This window comes from Salvelinus fontinalis, chromosome 14 (genome assembly GCF_029448725.1).
Source record: "Salvelinus fontinalis isolate EN_2023a chromosome 14, ASM2944872v1, whole genome shotgun sequence".
NCBI lineage: Eukaryota > Metazoa > Chordata > Actinopteri > Salmoniformes > Salmonidae > Salvelinus > Salvelinus fontinalis.
The window spans coordinates 40,155,073-40,175,156 of NC_074678.1; the positions used below are offsets into that span (position 1 = coordinate 40,155,073).

General features: G+C 42.1%; 1 protein-coding gene across 1 annotated transcript; it reads left to right on the forward strand.

Moving 5' to 3' along the window:
* Positions 1–10,217: 10,217 nt before the first annotated feature.
* Positions 10,218–20,081, forward strand: LOC129810838 (cystinosin-like). The gene is made up of 10 exons (XM_055861774.1): positions 10,218–10,558; positions 10,658–10,736; positions 10,834–10,921; positions 11,182–11,285; positions 11,400–11,537; positions 11,644–11,743; positions 11,938–12,057; positions 12,302–12,472; positions 12,616–12,733; positions 17,659–20,081. The coding sequence occupies exons 1-10, from the start codon at positions 10,498–10,500 to the stop codon at positions 17,799–17,801; spliced, it is 1,122 nt and encodes a 373-aa protein (XP_055717749.1). The 5' UTR covers positions 10,218–10,497; the 3' UTR covers positions 17,802–20,081.
* The last annotated feature ends 3 nt before the right edge of the window (positions 20,082–20,084 follow it).

The window sequence follows — 20,084 nt, forward strand, 5'->3', positions numbered from 1 at the left end:
ATTGAAAAGTCAACACCTTACATATTTTGAAAAAGGACTGACAAAATAGCCAATTAAAACTCACAATGGGAAGGAAATATGTTGCCATCCAATGTTGTTGGTATCCTTAGCCCCCCAAAATTGTGCCCTAATGACCTTTAGCATGGAGCAACGTGTATTTTTTTTACCCCATCTTAACATTTGGCAGTAACTTCAGATGTATGAGTTTCTGTTTACTGTGAAACTAAATGTTATGTAAGAAACTGCCAAAGAAATTATAACAAAACTGTTGGGATAAAAAAGTAACATGATCCTGTTACCCTGTTACAGGAAAGGATTAATCTTCTTGTCAAGAGTATAGGGGTGACTTTCAAGTGAACCCTAGGCCTACAGTCATGATTAATTGAATGTCCTGCAGTTCAGGATGTACTTTATTATAAGGATAAGCATGCTTTGGTGTTAATCCCAAAGGAAAACGTACCTAAGATTTCTGCTGTTTCTGCTTTCATTGCAGGATGAGATATTTTGGGAAAATTAAGACTGTACAGGCTACTTTTTAGTGAAGGTGTTTCAGGTTTCAAGTTTTATTGGCAAATGCTATTACAATGTGCAGGGGTACTGGTAACTGGAGTGATTGAGGAAGGAAGGTACATGTAATCAAAAGGGGACCATCGCGCTCTCCCAAAAGCTTGGCTGGTATGTAAAACCTGCGATTTCAGACAAAGAAAAGGTGTAATGGGTAAGCACTCAAAAATATGTTGCATAAAGCTTACTTCATTTTTCATTTTTATTTTCACTGTATCAGGGATAGCGCACGCTGTTTCGGCATTGCAGCCTTCTACAGTGTGTAGGTATGATTATCTTCTTCTTCTCTGAGCTTTATTGGCAGACTACACTCATAAAGTGTATTGCCGCTACATGCTGTACGGGGTAATAAAAAACATTTTTTTGGGGGCATGAACAAACCATACTAATAACCAAAAACAATCAAAATAAACACAAACCAAATTCACGCCACTACCCTGAATTTCAAACAAAAAACGGTACTATTCAGATGCCTACACAGGCTCAGTAAGCTGGGAGGGGGGATCTTCCTGCCCGGGTTGACGCCCTCCTCGGGTTCATGCTGTGGGGGAGATCTTCGTGAGCTATACTCAGCCTTGTCTCAGGGTAGTAGGTTGGTGGTTGAAGATATCCCTCTAGTGGTGTGAGGGCTATGCTTTGGCAAAGTGGGTGGGGTTATATCCTGCCTGTTTGGCCCTGTCCGGGGGTATCGTTGGACAGGGCCACAGTGTCTCTCTACTGCTGCTGTCTTAGACTCCAGTATTTATGCTGCAATAGTTTGTGTTGGGGGTGCTAGGGTTAGTCTGTTATATCTGGAGTATTTCTCCTGTCTCATATGGTGTCCTGTGTGAATTTAAGTATGCTCCCTCTAATTATCTCACTCTCTTTTCTCTCTTTCTCTCTTTCCCTCTCTCTTTCTTTCTCTCTCTATCTTCTCATGGAGGACCTGAGCCCTAGGACCATGCCTCAGGACTACCTGGCCTGATGACTCCTTGCTGTCCCCAGTCCACCTGGTCATGCTGCTGCTCCAGTTTCAACTGTTCTGCCTGCGGCTATGGAACCTTGACCTGTTCACTGGACATGCTACCTTGTCCCGGACCTGCTGTTTTGGACTCTCTCTCTACCGCACAACTCTGAATGATCGGCTGACATTTACTCCTGATATTTATTCCTGAGGTGCTGTCCTGTTGCACCCTCTACAACCACTGTGATTATTATTATTATCAACGTTTGAACATCTTGGGCATGTTCTATTATAATCTCCACCCGGCACAGGCAGAAGAGGACTGGCCACCCCCCAGAGCCTGGTTCCTCTCTAGGTTTCTTCCTAGGTTCTGGCCTTTCTAGGGAGTTTTTCCTAGTCACCGTGCTTCTACATCTGCATTGCTTGCTGTTTGGGGTTTTAGGCTGGGTTTCTGTACAGCACTTTGTGACATCAGCTGATGTAAAAAGCGCTTTATAAATACATTTGATTGATACAGTACTCCCTGTAACATTTTGGCTGTAAAGTCCTGGAGATCCAGAAATCTATTTGCCGCCTTCACAATGATGCCTAGCTTCTAAGATGTGTTATTAGTTTGACTAGTGCAATTTATCACTTGCTCTATAAACGCAACAAAGTCCACCTTCTTCACTATTAGTATGTCGGGATTCTTCTCCTGCATGCAATCACGTTCCAGAGGTCCCGGAATGCCCTGTATGGATGAGGGAGGTGGTAGTAGCTAGAATCAGGGCCATCCAGTGTAACGGATGTGAAATGGCTAGCTAGTTAGCGGGTACGCACTAGTAGCATTTCAATCAGTTACGTCACTTGCTCTGAGACTTTAAGTAGGGTTGCCCCTTGCTTTGAAAGGGCCGTGGCCTTTGTGGAGCGATGGGTAACGATGCTTCGTGGGCGACCGTCGTTAATGTGTGCAGAGGGTCCCTGGTTCGCGCCCGTGTCGGGGCGAGGGGACGGTTTAAAGTTATACTGTTACATTGATGCTGTTGACCCGGATCACTGGTTGCTGCGGAAAAGGAGGAGGTTGAAAGGGGGGTGAGTGTAACGGATGTGAAATGGCTAGCTAGTTAGCGGGTACGCGCTAGTAGCATTTCAATCAGTTACTTCACTTGCTCTGAGACTTTAAGTAGGGTTGCCCCTTGCTTTGCAAGGGCCGCGGCTTTTGTGGAGCGATGGGTAACGATGTTTCGTGGGCGACTGTTGTTGATGTGTGCAGAGGGTCCCTGGTTCGCGCCCGGGTCGGGGCGAGGGGACGGTTTAAAGTTATACTGTTACACCAGCAGGTCTCCTATATGGAGGCTGTGAAAGCAGCTGAAGGAGTGAGCAGAGAGGAGATGGTACTGAATGTCCCACACCCATCACAATTACAACAACACGCTTCATCTGACTCTTCATCTATAGTACTACATATTTATTCCTTTCACAAACACTTGCCAAGTTGGAGGTCATTTTGCAGGGCGCTGGCAGTGCACCTCCTTGCACAAAGGCGGAGGTAGCGGTCCTGCTCTTGGGTTGTTGCCCTCCTACGGCCTCCTCCACGTCTCCTGATGTACTGGCCTGTCTCCTGGTAGCGCCTCCATGCTCTGGACACTACGCTGACAGATACAGCAAACCTTTTTGCCACAGCTCGCATTGATGTGCCATCCTGGATGAACTGCACTACCTGAGCCACTTGTGTGGGTTGTAGACTCCGTCTCATGCTACCACTAGAGTGAAAGCACCGCCAGCATTCAAAAGTGACCAAAACATCAGCCAGGAAGCATAGGAAATGAGAAGTGGTCTGTGGTCACCACCTGCAGAATCACTCCTTTTTTGGGGGTGTCTTGCTAATTGCCTATAATTTCCACCTTTTGTCTATTCCATTTGCACAACAGCATGTGAAATTTATTGTCAATCAGTGTTGCTTCCTAAGTGGACAGTTTGATTTCACAGAAGTGTGATTGACTTGGCGTTACATTGTGTTGTTTAAGTGTTCCCTTTATTTTTTTGAGCAGTGTATAAAAAAAAATATGAAATTTACAGTACCAGTCAAAAGTTTGGACACACCTACTCATTCCAGGGTTTTCCGTTATTTTGAAAATTATCTACATTGTAGAATAATAGTGAAGACGTCAAAACTATGAAATAACACATATGGAATCATGCAGTAACCAAAAAAGTGTTAAACAAATCAAAATATATTTTATATTTGAGATTCTTCAATGTAGCCACACTTTGCCTTGATGACAGCTTTGTACACTCTTGGCATTCTCTCAAACAGCTTCATGAGTTAGTCACCTAGAATGCAATTCAATTAACAGGTGTGCCTTGTTAAAAGTAAATTTGTGGATTTTTTAATCCCCCTTTTTAATCCCCCCCTTTTTAATGCATTTGAGCCAATCAGTTGCGTTGTGACAAGGTAGGGTAGTATACAGAAGATTAACTTATTTGGTAAAAGACCAAGTCCATATTATGGCAAGAACAGCTCAAATAAGGAAAGAGAAACGACAGTCCATCATTACTTTAGACATGAAGGTCAGTCAATATGGAACATTTCAAGAACTTTCAAAGTTTCTTCAAGTGCAGTCGCAAAAACCATCAAGCGCTATGATGAAACTGGCTCTCATGAGGACCGCCACAGGAAAGGAAGACCCAGAGTACCTCTGCTGCAGAGGATAAGTTAATTAGTTACCAGCCTCAGAAATTGCAGCCCAAATAAATGCTTCACAGAGTTCAAGTAACAGACACATCTCAACATCAACTGTTCAGAGGAGACTGTGTGAATCAGGCTTTCATGGTCGAATTGCTGCAAAGAAACCACTACTAAAGGACACCAATAATAAAAAAACACGAGCAATGGAATCTATCCTTTGGTCTGATGAGTCCAATTTTTGAGATTTTTGGTTCCAACCGCCGTGTCTTTGTGAGACGCAGAGCGGGTGAACGGATGATCTCTGCATATGTGGTTCCCTCAGTGAAGTATGGAGGTGGAGCATTTCACTACACTCGCAATAACATCTGCCAACCATATGTATGTGACCAATACAATTTGATTTGATGTGATGGTGCTTTGCTGGTGACACTGTCAGTGATTTATTTAGAATGCAAGGCACACTTAACAAGCATGGCTATGACCGCATTCTGCAGAGATATGCCATCCCATCTGGTTTGCGCTTAGTGGGGCTAACATTTGTTTTTCAACAGGGCAATGACCCAAAACACACCTCCAGGCGGTGTAAGAGCTATTTGACCAAGAAGGAGAGTAATGAGGTGCAGCATCAGATGACCTGGTCGCCACAATCAACGACCTCAACCCAATTGAAATGGTTTGGGATGAGTTGGACCGCAGAGTGAAGGAAAAGCAGCCAGTAAGTGCTCAGCATATGTAGGAGCTCCTTCAAGACTGTTGGAAAAACATTCCTCATGAAGTTGGTTGAGAGAATGCTAAGAGTGTGCAACGCTGTCATCATGGCAAAGGGTGGCTACTATGAAGAATCTAAAATCTAAAATATATTTTGATTTGTTTAACACTTTTTTAATTACTACATGATTCCATTTGTGTTATTTCATAATGCTGATGTCTTCACTATTATTCTACAATGTAGAAAAAGGTAAAAATAAAGAAAAACCCTTGAATGGCTAGGTGTGTTTATACTTTTGACTGGTATTGTACATTTACATAAGTCATCAGACCCTTTACTCAGTACTTTGTTGTAGTGCTGCAGAGATGGTTGTCCTTCTGGAAGGTTCTCCCATCTCCACGGAGGAACTCTGGAGCTCTTTCAGAGTGACCATCGGGTTTTTGGTCACCTCCCTGACCAAGGCCCTTCTCCCCGGAATGCTCAGTTTGGCCAGGTGGCCAGCACTAGGAAGAGTCTAGGCGGTTCCAAACTTTTTCCATTTGAGAATGTTGGTGGCCACTATGTTCTTGGTGACCTTCAATGCTACTGATATTTTTTCGTACCCTTCCCCAGATCTGTGCCTCGACACAATCCTGTCTCAGAGCTCTACGGACAATTCCTTCGATCTCATGGCTTGGTTTTTGCTCTGACATGCACTGCCAAATGTAGGACTTATATAGACAGTTTTGTGACTTTCCAAATCATGTCCAATCAATTGAATTTAACACAGGGGTACTCCAATCAAGTTGTAGAAACATCTCAAGGATAATCAATGGGAACAGGATGCACCTGAACACAATTTCGTGTCTCATAGCAAAGGGTCTGAATACTTATGTAAATCGGGTATTTCTGTTTTTTATTTTTAATGAATTTCTAAAAACCTGTTTTCGCTTTGTCATTATGGGGTATTGTATCTAGATTGATGAGGAAATGTTTTTCTTTAATCCATTTTAGAATAAGGCTGTAACAAATACGGAAAACGTCAAGGGGTCTGAATACTTTCTCCGAATGCACCGTAGCTTACCATAAAGAACATCAGGCTCAGCCGTTCATAAATATGTGGGACTGACTCATAAACAATATGCAAAATCTGATATGGACTGTGTTCTTATATAAAGTATCATAGTATGAGTCATAATACCCATAAAACCTAGCTGTCAAACAGGGAAATGGTTCCAATCGTTTTTTCAAGGTTCATTTTTCCCATAGACGATTTTAGAAACAGTTAAAATAATGTCTGTGTTTCATGTAGTGTTAAAATAATGGCTGTGTTTCATGCTTACCCTGGCATGAAGTTTTGATAACCATGTAGGTCTCTCTTGGACAAGGTGACTTTCATGACACCTCCACTGTGGGAGTTCTTCCTTTAAAATAAACCATATGGAGATACAGAATTTAATGTATATATCCACATGGCTTCTCTTTGGAGTAATTTGGTGGTGGATTCACTTTTTAGATCCTGACGCAATGCAAGTCTCTCAACTGGCGAGGTGATATCTTGATGTCTGATAGTGGATTTATGTTCTCCAATGCGTTGTTTCAAGGCGCAAGATGTTTTTCCGATATAAATCTTATTGCAAAAACACTGTAATATATAAATAACTCCTTTAGTTGTGCAAGTTATACATGACTTTATCTCATAGGTCCTAGAAGGATGAGGGCATATAAAGTTCTTATGGCGCTACAATAGGTATTCTGAACAAAAACACTTTCATCGATTTGACTGAGTTACACTTCATATAAGGAAATCAATCATTTGAAATTGTTACAGGTTTTGGTTTTTCCATTTATGTTTTGATGTTGGACTTTAGCATATATAGCTCATTAGCACGTAGGGCATACCGAGTGGTGTCATCTCGTTAGTCAGTATGTGTTACACCTGTGCTGGTTGCCGTCTCGTTAGGGGGAAGGTGTTTCACCTGTGCTGGCCCAGGTGCTATTTAAGAGTGGCTTGCCCAGTGCTTCAGTTGTCTTGAGAGATGTGGAGGGTCAACACCTATAGTTGGTGCGCCCTATTTAAAAAAAGAAAAAGATTATTGTTTATTTTTTTTCTCTCTCTCTCTAGACAAACATTCCTTTATCTGATTTTGTTTTGCTCCACTTTTTGTTTTTGTCTTTAAGTTTGGTGTTGGTTTTTATTTTGTTTGACTGTCCTTGGGCAAATTTAGTGGGCGCTAATGGTGGGTGTCATTTAGGTTCCAGTTTTTGTAGTCAATTTTCAGTGGACACCCCCATGAGTGTATTTCAGAACCCCTCCTTAAACCCCACCTGTTTTGGTTGTTGTCATTGACTTTGTTACTTCCCCCTTCTGTTTGAGTGACATTTTTGGTTTTCATGCTAGGGTATACAACAAAATTTATGAATTAGGTTCTACTAAATTGGTTTCACATGACTGGGCAAGGGCTCAGCCATGGGTGGGCCTGGGAGGGCATGGGCCCATATATGTGAGAGCCAGGCCCACCCACTCAGAATGAGTTTTTTCCCCACTAAAGGGATTTATTACAGACCAGAAATACTACTCAGTTTCATCAGCTGTCTGGGTGACTGGTCTCAGATGATCCCGCAGGTGAAGAAGCCAGATGTGGAGGTCCTGGGCTGGTGTGGTTACACGTGGTCTGCGGTTGTTAGGCCGGGTGGATGTACTGCCATATTCTCTAAAATGACAGAGGCATTTTATGGTAGATAAATTATCATTAAAATTTCTGGCAACAACTCTGGTGCACATTCCTGCATTCAGAATGCTAATTGCACGCTCCCTCAACTTAAGACATCAAATCTGTGGCATTGTGTTATGTAACAGTGACGTAAACACTTTTGTGCACAACATTTGAGGAATTAAGCTTTTTGTGCGTATGGAACATTTCTGGGATTATTTTTCAGCTCACGAACCATGGTAAACACTTTACATGTTTTGTTTATATTTTTGTGTCACGACATGACGCAGTCTATGAAGTTGGCTGACTGGTAAACCTCTTTTTAGGGGTGGAGGGTGGAAACTATCAGCTGTGTGCATATTTTATCTATTGTAGTACTTAGATTGTCCATTTGTAAGAAGTACATCAAAGAAGTGAAGGAAATGGATTGTTCTCTAGAGTTAATGTAGTTAAAACAATTATGTAAAGTGTCTGAAGTAGCAGGATAAATACTAATAACAATTGTAATTAACAATATAGCACTATCGAATGATATTATGAAACACTATATTCAATTAATGAACTATGGCAGCAGCGAGTGTGTGTTTGTCAGTAGTATGTGAGCAAGTGTGAATGTGCAGAGTCATTGTAGGTCCACCCACACAGACAGTGTGGTGAAGAAGGAGCATGACAACCCAAACTCTGCAAATGTAACGGATGTGAAATGGCTAGCTAGTTAGCGGGTACGCGCTAGTAGCGTTTCAATCAGTTACGTCACTTGCTCTGAAACCTATTAGTAGTGTTGCCCCTTGCTCTGCAAGGGCCGTGGCTTTTGTGGAGCGATGGGTAACGACGCTTCGTGGGTGTCAGTTGTTGATGTGTGCAGAGGGTCCCTGGTTCGCGCCCGAGGTCGGGGCGAGGGGACGTACTAAAGTTATACTGTTACATTGATGCTGTTGACCCGGATCACTGGTTGCTGCGGAAAAGGAGGAGGTTGAAAAGGGGGTGAGTGTAACGGATGTGAAATGGCTAGCTAGTTAGCGGGTACGCGCTAGTAGCGTTTCAATCAGTTACGTCACTTGCTCTGAAACCTAGATGTAGTGTTGCCCCTTGCTCTGCAAGGGTCGTGGCTTTTGTGGAGCGATGGGTAACGACGCTTCGTGGGTGTCAGTTGTTGATGTGTGCAGAGGGTCCCTGGTTCGCGCCCGAGGTCGGGGCGAGGGGACGTACTAAAGTTATACTGTTACACAAACAATATCTCCACTTCAAGAATGACAACGGTAAATGCCTAATTCATGCATTAACAGAAATTAATGTAACCAACCGACGGGGATTAACGGTACATTTACTAGACCTACTGGTTACATATGTAATGGGGAATTTATCAAATGAACAAAGAGTAAACAATTCACACAATGAAACAATGAATGTGCAAGAATTGGCGACAGACACCGGCCAGCCGCAACTTGATAATCAGCTAGGTCTTTTGCAACGCGCGCTACCCAAATGACTGGGCTTCCCAAATAGGCATAGGCCTATGAAACAATCCACAGCTAAGTCAAGCTCTCTGGTAGAATATTTTGAATGATTTTATTTAGACAGGAGTAATCTTATAATTTTGGAGAAAACTATTTACTTTAGGGGAAGCCAGCTTCTGAGAAGTGCAATGTGTACCCGCTAAATTTCCTTTCTTATTTGCAAGTGGCTGAAACCAGAGATCTCTAGGCTTATATAATGACAAAATGCTCATGTTTATGCCCTAATAATGCAAGTCGTTGTCCCAAAGACAGGAATTCGGGCGACAAGCTTAGGTCTGCATTATGCCCACAAACGCATTGGGCTTTTCAGGACAGATTTTGGTGAGATTGAGCCCTCTCGCTTCACATCATCCTCTCTGCTGAAACTAGCAAGCGAAACAGCGTCCCTCTATCTTGCTATGTAGCCGATGCTGTGTGGCCAGAAAAAGTATGAAATGCGATTCTCCTTTTGTCCAGACAATATCAGATGTATGGTCTACACATACTGAGACAGAGGGGTGCTGTTTCGCTCGCTCGGATGCTTTAACTGAGATCTTTTGTTCTGCGAGTGTCTCGGTCAAATTAATTATCAATATTGAAATATTTTATGTGGACGGGCAAGATGGTACGGTTGGGCGGGCCAGGCCCCCTAGGGCCTGTCCATAACACTGACCCTGGCTCGGTACAAGTAACGAAAACCTAAGGAAGTATATATGGAAGTAGTTTAGTGCACCACCAAAAAAAGGGGTTACAAATGGATGAAAATCTAATTTGAATAATTTCCTGATCTTTTTAATATCTCTCATATATACGACAGAGACTTTAAAACAAACTTCTGTTTGATTTATTTTTGGGCTGTCTGTTTTTCCATGTATGAAGCTGTTATTCAATGTGTTTATATGGACTTAAACCAGTAAGGCAAAATTCTATGTTTCATCAAATTATTTGGAGGTCCTAAAATTCCAAATCGAATAGCTAAATGATCCTTGGTATTGCCATCTTAAAACAATTCCATATGTCAGTTTAGTAGAACACCCTCTTTAGGATTGCTTTAACTGCGCGTGTCAAACATCCCACAACATTGAAAGTCTTGAACGCACCCTAGACAACGCGTCATAGCCTACAGACAAGCCAAGTCATATGACCTTACATTGGCGCAAACTCACGGAAACCGAGGAAAACAAAGAACTGCTCAGCTGCGGTAGTGTATAATTAGTTGATTTCAGGATTAGTTAGATACTGTGTTGAACTAGCTAACTATTGTTGTTAAGACGAAGCTTTTTTACCGTGATATATATGGCACATTTATGTTGTAATTATGGATTTGTATGGAGGCATATGTTGCCTAATGCAGATTGTTTGTGCCTCATACAAATCTGCCATCTCTTCTTCTTTTGCACTTTTGAGTTCAGCTATCCCTCGAGATGGCAGTTAACAACTTTATGTTATTCTTGTTCATAACACTCTGTACGGTCATTACATGTGGTGAGTTTGCCCTTGTCCAACCAACATAAGCTCGGATTTAATATCTTTCCATTTCAACATCCCCAATTTGAATACTGAAATGTCATATTCCTTCAACAGATGGGAGTGTATCTCTATCTGCTCCAGCCACTGTAAATCTGGAGGAGAAAGGTTCAGTTAATATCACCATAACGCCTAGGTAACTATGCTTATAAGCTGGTTATCTACTACCAGTTTTTATCAGTATTATGTATATTTGTTGAGATGCAGTGTTTGACATTTCTTTATTTGTGCAGCACTCCTCAGAATGTCTCAACACTCATTAGTTTTAACTTCACCGACTCCTCTGCAAATGTTAGCTCAATACTTCAACTGCCTCAACAGGTATGCATTTTGTTTAATTCAAACTGAAGAGCAAGAACCAATAACCATGTAATTGATTATTAATGCACTTTGATATCTGCATCTATCATATTTAAATTACCTACAGTGGCCACTGTCTAAAATAAATACTAGCACTTACATTGTAGGCATAAATGCATATTATGTCTAAATGTAACAATTGTTTACAGTGACTTTTTATATATTTGATTATTTAAGTTCAGTGTTTCCGACGTTATATGTTCTGTATTTCTGATCTCCAGGTAGAGTTGCTTGCAAACGCCACATCAAGCACTTTTGAGGTTCATGCAGAACATGTGGGTCAGGTGACAGCCTATTTATACAGCAACAACACTGGCATTGCAAGGTGAGCTGTACAGGGTTTCTGTCAGTGAATTTCAACTCCATGAACATTTCTCACTTTCAGACTGATTTTTAAACCAACATAATGTACTAAATGTCTCTCATTTATGTTTTGCAGCCATAAGACCCGAATCCGTTTCTTGGTCATTAGAAGCAACATTGTTGATATCATTAACCAAGTAATTGGTTGGATTTACTTCCTAGCATGGTCAATATCATTCTACCCTCAAGTATATGAGAACTGGAGAAGAAAAAGGTAGTGCCTCTGACACTTGGACTTTTTTCAAAATCCTCTGCATCACAGGATTTAGATCTAAAGGACTTTTGGATATGGTTTCTGACTAACTTTGTCTGTTTGACAGTGTGGTGGGGCTGAACTTTGATTTTCTGGCACTCAACTTGACAGGATTCATTGCCTACAGTGTCTTCAATGTAGGCCTCTTCTGGGTTCCGTACATGAAGGTAATCGTTTGCATGCCATCACAAATGGTGTAACAAATTGGGACGAATCTTGACTTGAGATCTGCACACACAGCTCTGCAAATGTTGTCAGTCATGCATTGATACCAATGGGAATTTGCGCTGGATAGTTTATGGTCCTATTGACTTAGTGTTTACTCCACATGGTTATATAGCAGTGTGTTTTTTATTTACAGGAAGAGTTTTTGAAGATAAATCCAAATGGTGTAAACCCAGTGGATGCCAACGATGTGTTCTTCAGTCTCCATGCAGTTGTGCTGACTCTTGTATATGTCTCTCAGTGTGCCATCTATGAAGTGAGTAACAATAGACCAGTCTTCAGTGACTTCCTAAATGTCTCCCTTGGTTATAAACAGGAGACAGATGTTGGCTGGCTAAATAATGATTAGCTTATGTTTTGATTGTTGGGAAAGACAGATATTCATCTGATCCTTTGAGCATTTTTTTTTTTTTGGAAGGAAATCATTTTTGTCAAGGCCTCAAAGAAACATTGACAGTTAAAAGCATTGTGAAAGTGATTACTGTGTTCCTGTGTTGCAGAGAGGAGGGCAGAAGGTGTCCAAGATTGCTATTGGCCTTCTGGTGATTGGTTGGACGTTTGCCCTGGTCACCCTCTTTGTTGCTGTGGCAAGTAAGATCACCTGGCTGGAATATCTCTACTATTTCTCTTACATCAAGCTAGGTGTCACCCTCGTCAAATACATCCCACAGGTATGGATTTCACAATATTTTACTGCATATCGGATGGTTTTCGCTTATGCAATTAGCATTTGTTACAGTAGATGTTGTTGAGCCTCACTTGGAAATGTATGATGTTATTGATTTTCATGATCACACACTCTGTGTCTCCTCAGGTCTACATGAACTACAAAAGACAAAGCACAGAGGGGTGGAGCATTGGCAATGTGTTGCTGGACTTCACAGGAGGCAGCTTCAGTCTCGTTCAGATGTTCCTTCAGTCGTATAACAACGGTAAGGCTGCCCACGCTTCCCACAGTACACTAATGTGCACATGCCTCAGTAGAACAGGCAATAATTAGTCAGTGAAAATATTTACAGGACAGTCCCAACAATTCAAAACGTGTCTTCAGTTGTGGGCATTTAACATTTTTATTGTAGTCATTCATTGTTTGTCATTTATAAATCATTCATTGTGTGTGTATACAGTGCATTTGGAATGTATTAAGACCCCTACACGTTCCACATTTTGTTACGTTACAGCCTTCTTCTAAAATGGATTAAATCAGTTTTTTTCCCCCACATCAATCTACACACAATACCCCATAATGAAAAATCAAAAACAGGTTAAGAAATTTTTGCTAATGTATTAATTATTCAAACCGAAATATCACATTTACATAAATATTCAGACCCTTTACTCAGTACTTTGTTGAAGCACCTTTGGCGTTGATTACAACCTTGAGTCTTCTTGGGTATGACACTACAAACTTGGCACACCTGTATTTGGGGAGTTTCTCCCATTCTTCTCTGCAGATGCTCTCATGCTCTATCAGGTTGGATGTGGAGCATCGCTGTACAGCTATTTTCAGGTCTCTCCAGAGATGTTCGATCGGGTTCAAGTCCGGGCTCTGGCTGGGCCACTCAAGGACATTCAGAAACTTGTCCCGAAGCCACTCCTGCGTGGTCTTGGCTGTGTGCTTAGGGTCGTTGTCCTGTTGGAAGGTGAACCTTCGACCCAGTCTGATGTCCTGAGCGCTCTGGAGCAGGTTTTCATCAAGGATTTCGCTGTAATTTGCTCCGTTCATCTTTCCCTCGATCCTGACTAGTCTCCCAGTCCCTTCCGCTGAAAAACATCCCCACAGCATGATGCTGCCACCACCATGCTTCACCGTAGGGATGGTATTGGGCAGGTGATGAGTGCTGCCTGGTTTCCTCCAGACGTGACACTTGGCATTCAGGCCAAAGAGTTCAGTCTTGGTTTCATCAGACCAGATGCCTCTACAGACAATTCCTTCGACCTAATGGCTTGGTTTTTGCTCTGACATGCACTGTCAACTGTGGGACCTTATATAGAGAGGTGTGTGTGTGTGTGCCTTTCCAAATCATGTCCAATCAATGGAAATAGGATGCACCTGAGCTCAATTGAGTCTCAGCAAAGTGTCTGAATAACTATGTAAAAAGGTATATCTGTTTTTATTTTTAATAAGTAATTCTAAATACATTTTAGATTGTTCAAAGTAGCCACCCTTTGCCTTTGACAGCTTAGCACACTCTTGGCATTCTCTCATCCAGCTTCATGAGGAATGCTTTTCCAACAGTCTTGAAGGAGTTCCCATAAATGCTGAGCACTTGTTGGCTGCTTTTCCTTCACTCTGCGGTCCAACTCATACCAAACCATCTCAATTGGGTTGAGGCCAGGTCATCTGATGCAGCACCATCACTCTCCTTCTTGGTCAAAAAGCCCTGACACAGTCCGGAGGTGTGTTAGGTCATTGTCCTGTTGAAAAACAAATGATAGTCCCACTAAGCGCAAACCAGATGGGATGGTGTATCGCTGCAGAATGCTGTTGTAGTCATGCTGGTTAAGTGTGCCTTGAATTCTAAAGCAATCACAGACAGTGTCACCAGCAAAGCACCCCCACACCATCACAACGCCTCCATGCTTCATGGTGGAAACTACACATGCGGAGATCATCCTTTCACCTACTCTGCCTCTCACAGACAAGATGGTTGGAACCAAAAATCTCAAATTTGGACTAATCAGACCAAAGGACAGATTTCCACCGATCTAATGTACATTGCTCGTGTTTCTTGGCCCAAGCAAGTCTCTTCTTCTTATTGGTGTCCTTTAGTAGTGGTTTCTTTTCAGCAATTCAACCATGAAGGCCTGATTCACGCAGTCTCCTCTGAACAGTTTGTGAGATGTGTCTGTTACTTTTTTGGGCTGCATTTTCTGAGGCTGGTAACTCTTTTGAACTTCTGTAGCGGAGAGAACTCTGGGTCTTCCTTTCCTGTGGCGGTCCTCATAAGAGCCAGTTTCATCATAGCGCTTGATGGTTTTTGCAACTGCAGTTGAAGAAACTTTAAAAGTTCCTGACATTTTTGGTATTTACTGACCTTCATGTCTTAAGTAATGATGGACTGTCATTTCTCTTTGCTTATTTGAGCTGTTCTTGCCATAATATGGACTTGGTCTTTTACCAAATAGGGCTATCTTCTGTATACCACCCTACCTTGTCACAACACAACTGATTGGCTCAAACTCATTAAAAAGGAAAGAAATTCCACAAATTAACCTTTAACAAGGCACACCTGTTAATGCATTCCAGGTGACTACCTCGTTCAATTCCAGGCTGTGTTACAACCGGCCCTGATTGGGAGTCCCATAGGGTGGTGCACAATTGGCGCAGCATCGTTCGAATTTGGCCGGTGTAGGCCGTCATTGTAAATAAGAATTTGTTCTTAACTGACTTGCCTAGTTAAATAAAGGTTACGTTTTATTTATTTTTTTAAATTAAAAGCTGGTTAAGATAATGCCAGAGTGTGCAAAGCTGTCAAAGGCAAAGGGTGGATACTTTGAAGAATCTCAAACACTTTTTTTTGGTTACATGATTCCATATGTATTATTTCATAGTTTTGATGTCTTCACTATTATTCTACAATGTAGAAAATAGTAAAAATAAAGAAATCCTTCAATGAGTAGGTGTGTCCAAACTTTTGACTGGTAAGGTATAGATATCTTTTCATGTTTTTTATATACACTGCTCAAAAAAATAAAGGGAACACTTAAACAACACAATGTAACTCCAAGTCAATCACACTTCTGTGAAATCAAACTGTCCACTTAGGAAGCAACACTGATTGACAATAAATTTCACATGCTGTTGTGCAAATGGAATAGACAAAAGGTGGAAATTATAGGCAATTAACAAGACACCACCCAAAAAGGAGTGATTCTGCAGGTGGTGACCACAGACCACTTCTCAGTTCCTATGCTTCCTGGCTGATGTTTTGGTCACTTTTGAATGCTGGCGGTGCTCTCACTCTAGTGGTAGCATGAGACGGCGTCTACAACCCACACAAGTGGCTCAGGTAGTGCAGTTCATCCAGGATGGCACATCAATGCGAACTGTAGCAAAAAGGTTTGCTGTGTCTGTCAGCGTAGTGTCCAGAGCATGCAGGCGCTACCAGGAGACAGGCCAGTACATCAGGAGATGTGGAGGAGGCCGTAGGAGGGCAACAACCCAGCAGCAGGACCGCTACCTCCGCCTTAGTGCAAGGAGGTGCACTGCCAGAGCCCTGCAAAATGACCTCCAGCAGGCCACAAATGTGCATGTGTCAGCATATGGTCTCACAAGGGGTCTGAGGATCTCATCTCGGTACCTAATGGCAGTCAGGCTACCTCTGGCGAGGACATGGAGGGCTGTGCGGCCCCACAAAGAAATGCCACCCCACACCATGACTGACCCATCGCCAAACCGGTCATGCTGGAGGATGTTGCAGGCAGCAGAACGTTCTCCACGGCGTCTCCAGACTCTGTCACATGTGCTCATGTGCTCAGTGTGAACCTGCTTTCATCTGTGAAGAGCACAGGGCGCCAGTGGCGAATTTGCCAATCTTGGTGTTCTCTGGCAAATGCGAAACGTCCTGCACGGTGTTGGGCTGTAAGCACAACCCCCACCTGTGGACGTCAGGCCCTCATACCACCCTCATGGAGTCTGTTTCTGACCGTTTGAGCAGACACATGCACATTTGTGGCCTGCTGGGGGTCATTTTGCAGGGCTCTGGCAGTGCACCTCCTTGCACTAAGCTAAGGTACCGGTCCTGCTGCTGGGTTGTTGCCCTCCTACGGCCTCCTCCACGTCTCCTGATGTACTGGCCTGTCTCCTGGTAGCGCCTGCATGCTCTGGACACTACGCTGACAGACACAGCAAACCTTTTTGCTACAGTTCGCATTGATGTGCCATCCTGGATAAACTGCACTACCTGAGCCACTTGTGTGGGTTGTAGACTCCGTCTCATGCTACCATTAGAGTGAAAGCACCGCCAGCATTCAAAAGTGACCAAAACATCAGCCAGGAAGCGTAGGAACTGAGAAGTGGTCTGTGGTCACCACCTGCAGAATCACTCCTGTTTTGGGGGGTGTCTTGCTAATTGCCTATCATTTCCACCTTTTGTCTATTCCATTTGCACAACAGCATGTGAAATTTATTGTCAATCAGTGTTGCTTCCTGAGTGGACAGTTTGATTTACATTTACGTCATTTAGCAGACGCTCTTATCCAGAGCGACTTACATTTAACCTTTATTTAACTAGGCAAGTCAGTTAAGAACAAATTCTTATTTTCAATGACGGCCTTGGAACAGTGGGTTAACTGCCTTGTTCAGGGGCAGAACGACAGATTTGTACCTTGTCACCTCGAGGATTTGAACTTGCAACCTTTCGGTTACTAGCCCAACGCTCTAACCACTAGGCTAACCTGCCGCCCCGATTTCACAGAAGTGTGATTGACTTGGAGTTACATTGTGTTGTTTAAGTGTTCCCTTTATTTTTTTGAGCAGTGTATATATGTGTATGTATGTATTACTTTTTTTTTTTTACAATTATTCCTGCACATTAACACGACAGTGTCGCAATATTCATAATACAGGATTTCCTTTTCATGTCCACCCACCCACGAGCACTGCCAACCCACCCACACACCCATCTCTTTACCTGTGTCTGGGAGAAGAACAGACAAATCATAAATAGAAAAACATACAGAAAAGGGTTATTTAAACAATGTATTAAAAAGGTTATAAAAGTAAATTGAAATAGTGATGCATTTTGTTGTTTTTTTTTCAGATTAATTCCATCGATTTTAAACAGAATTAATTACTTGCTGAATTAATTGATGATCTACTCAGGGTTTCATGAGTTTTTCTATTGTTTCCTAGATGAATGGAAGCTCATCTTTGGGGACCCCACAAAGGCAGGACTTGGCTTGTTCTCCATATTCTTTGATGTGGTGTTCATCATTCAGCATTACTGTCTGTACAGACATAAACGACATTATGCGCTTGTGCGTGATGAGGAATAGGCTAATTACCTTTTACTCTTTACCTCTGCCAGTGAGACTGAGTCCAAATGATTTACTGAAGGACTAATATAAGGGCTTTCTTCTATGCAGTGTTCCCAGTCATTGAATGGGAAGCTATTTAGACACAGGGGGGCCATACTTTCTCCGTCTCAAAATGCGTCAGCCAATTAAAATCGTTGGTGTAGTTGCACGTGATCAAACACTATTGGTGCTATCAAGACAACTGGGAACTATGGGGGTTGGGGGGAATGAGGTTGAATCATGACATCAGTGATCTATGTACAGGTCGGAAAGTCAAAGCTGTAGAAAGAGGCTAGAGTTCCCGACTTGGAATTCCGAGTTGGAAGACTGCTCAAAATACATTCCCCCCCCCCCCCCAGAGTTCCCAGTTGTCTTGATAGCACCAATAGGGTTTGATCACGTGCAACTACACCAACGATTTCAGGTCCCAGTTGTTTTAAACGCGGCATTAATGTTAGATGTTCCCTTCAGATAACCTGTCAGATTTAGTCTGCATTCCAAACACTTAAAAGACACACCCTCAGCCCTCAAATTAATTGGACACTTCTGATGACGTATTATTACGTCTGATGAGTTGACACTTGCAGGGCAAGGGAATAATTAATAAATTTTTAATGGACTGCTCTTGCCTGGAAGTGTGTCACTCGTTCATCCCACGGTTGTATTTTCAGTCATCATGGAACTGTTGCGTGTGCCTTATGCTCTACAGTCAATTATGATTGCGTTTCATATCTTGGCTAGAAGACAGCGCCTCCGCAGACAGTGAATGTTAGCCATCCTACTATATCCGGTAAATCGAAAATTACTATGTATAAGTGTGTCAAGAAAGTTATATGCGCAAGCAAACGTTTCCAGAAGCCAAACAAAAACAATGACTTTTATGATAAGTGTTTGAGCCGTCATGTGCATTAGTAGCACAATTTCTAACTTATTTACATTTATTTCTAATTACACTTGTATGTAGACTTCTCCATATAATGATGGTTTTAAGTTTTGGCTGACTTCTTAGTGGATGTACAATCATCGCGAATTGAGTATGGTGCTTTTCAAGCCCTGGAGTGAACATAATTGTACACTCGCAAAGTTGATCAAAAGCGAGGGCAGAAGGGCTTACGTTGCCAACTTCCCTTGCTTGGCTAATCATTTGGACCGACGGCAAAGATGTCTTCGGGGATTCCCCCAAGTTAAAAATAAAAATAAAATTTACGTGCACAAGTGGTGGAGGGTATTTCTTTTATGAGTTTGAAACGCAACCTTAGCCTTGTGCTAACTTGCACAGCTGGCCCGTGATCATATCTGGTTCAAATGCTGTATCGGTCAATTAAAATCGTGGACGTAGTTGGACCTGATCCAACACTTTTTCATGAAAGTGTCCTTAACAAAAGTCCAACGACACGTTCTGATAATCAAAGCAACTAGATCACGTGTGTTTGACTGACTGGTCAATTAGCTCTCTGTGTAGAGTGCCAACTCCACGTAATTGTTGCAGATTGTGGCAAGGGTTTGAATCTCATGAGTTTATTTCCCCCCTTTTGAAATGCAGAATTTTATTTTAGTGTGTTGAGAAGTGTAGCCAAAACCTTGTGAATGAAGATTACGCATACATTTAATGAGGAGCTTCTTGTTGGAGTCCCTCTTGCAGACAGACACGGGCTACTGGCACTGCTACATAAATAATCATCACTTCTATAAGCTATATTACATAGATGTTAGTGCTGTGCGATTTATTAAAATATAATTTGGTGGCCATTTTGACCTATTTTAAGAAATGCCATTGGTTGGTAACCTTGATAGGGTGATGCAGAATTTGTTACAGGAAATAATCACTGCCACCTGCTCAGGTTAGCATAGGGCTAAATGTGTCAGGTTATGTAATGGGAACAGCTAACGTGTAGCGTTTGATCACGTGCAACTACATCAACGATTTTAATTCGCCAATGCACATTTTGAGAAACTTACTTTTTAAGCAAAGGCCCGTTTTAAACTTTTTCTGTTTGCAAGTATGCCTCCAGGGCCTTTGCTTAAAATAACTTTCAAATGATTGTAGGATAATAGGGATTTCATTGTGCTCCATAAATTGTGAGTAAATTATGGTTTGATACCACTAAGGGAGGAACTGTAGTTTTTGTTTTTTACTGACTAGTATAGGCCTTGAACTTAAACTGTCAAAGCAATGGCTCACTTTTTGCAATACAATACTTTTTTAAATATATATATTTGAAAGATAATTGTTATTTTGAAATAGACAGAAAACATGATGCT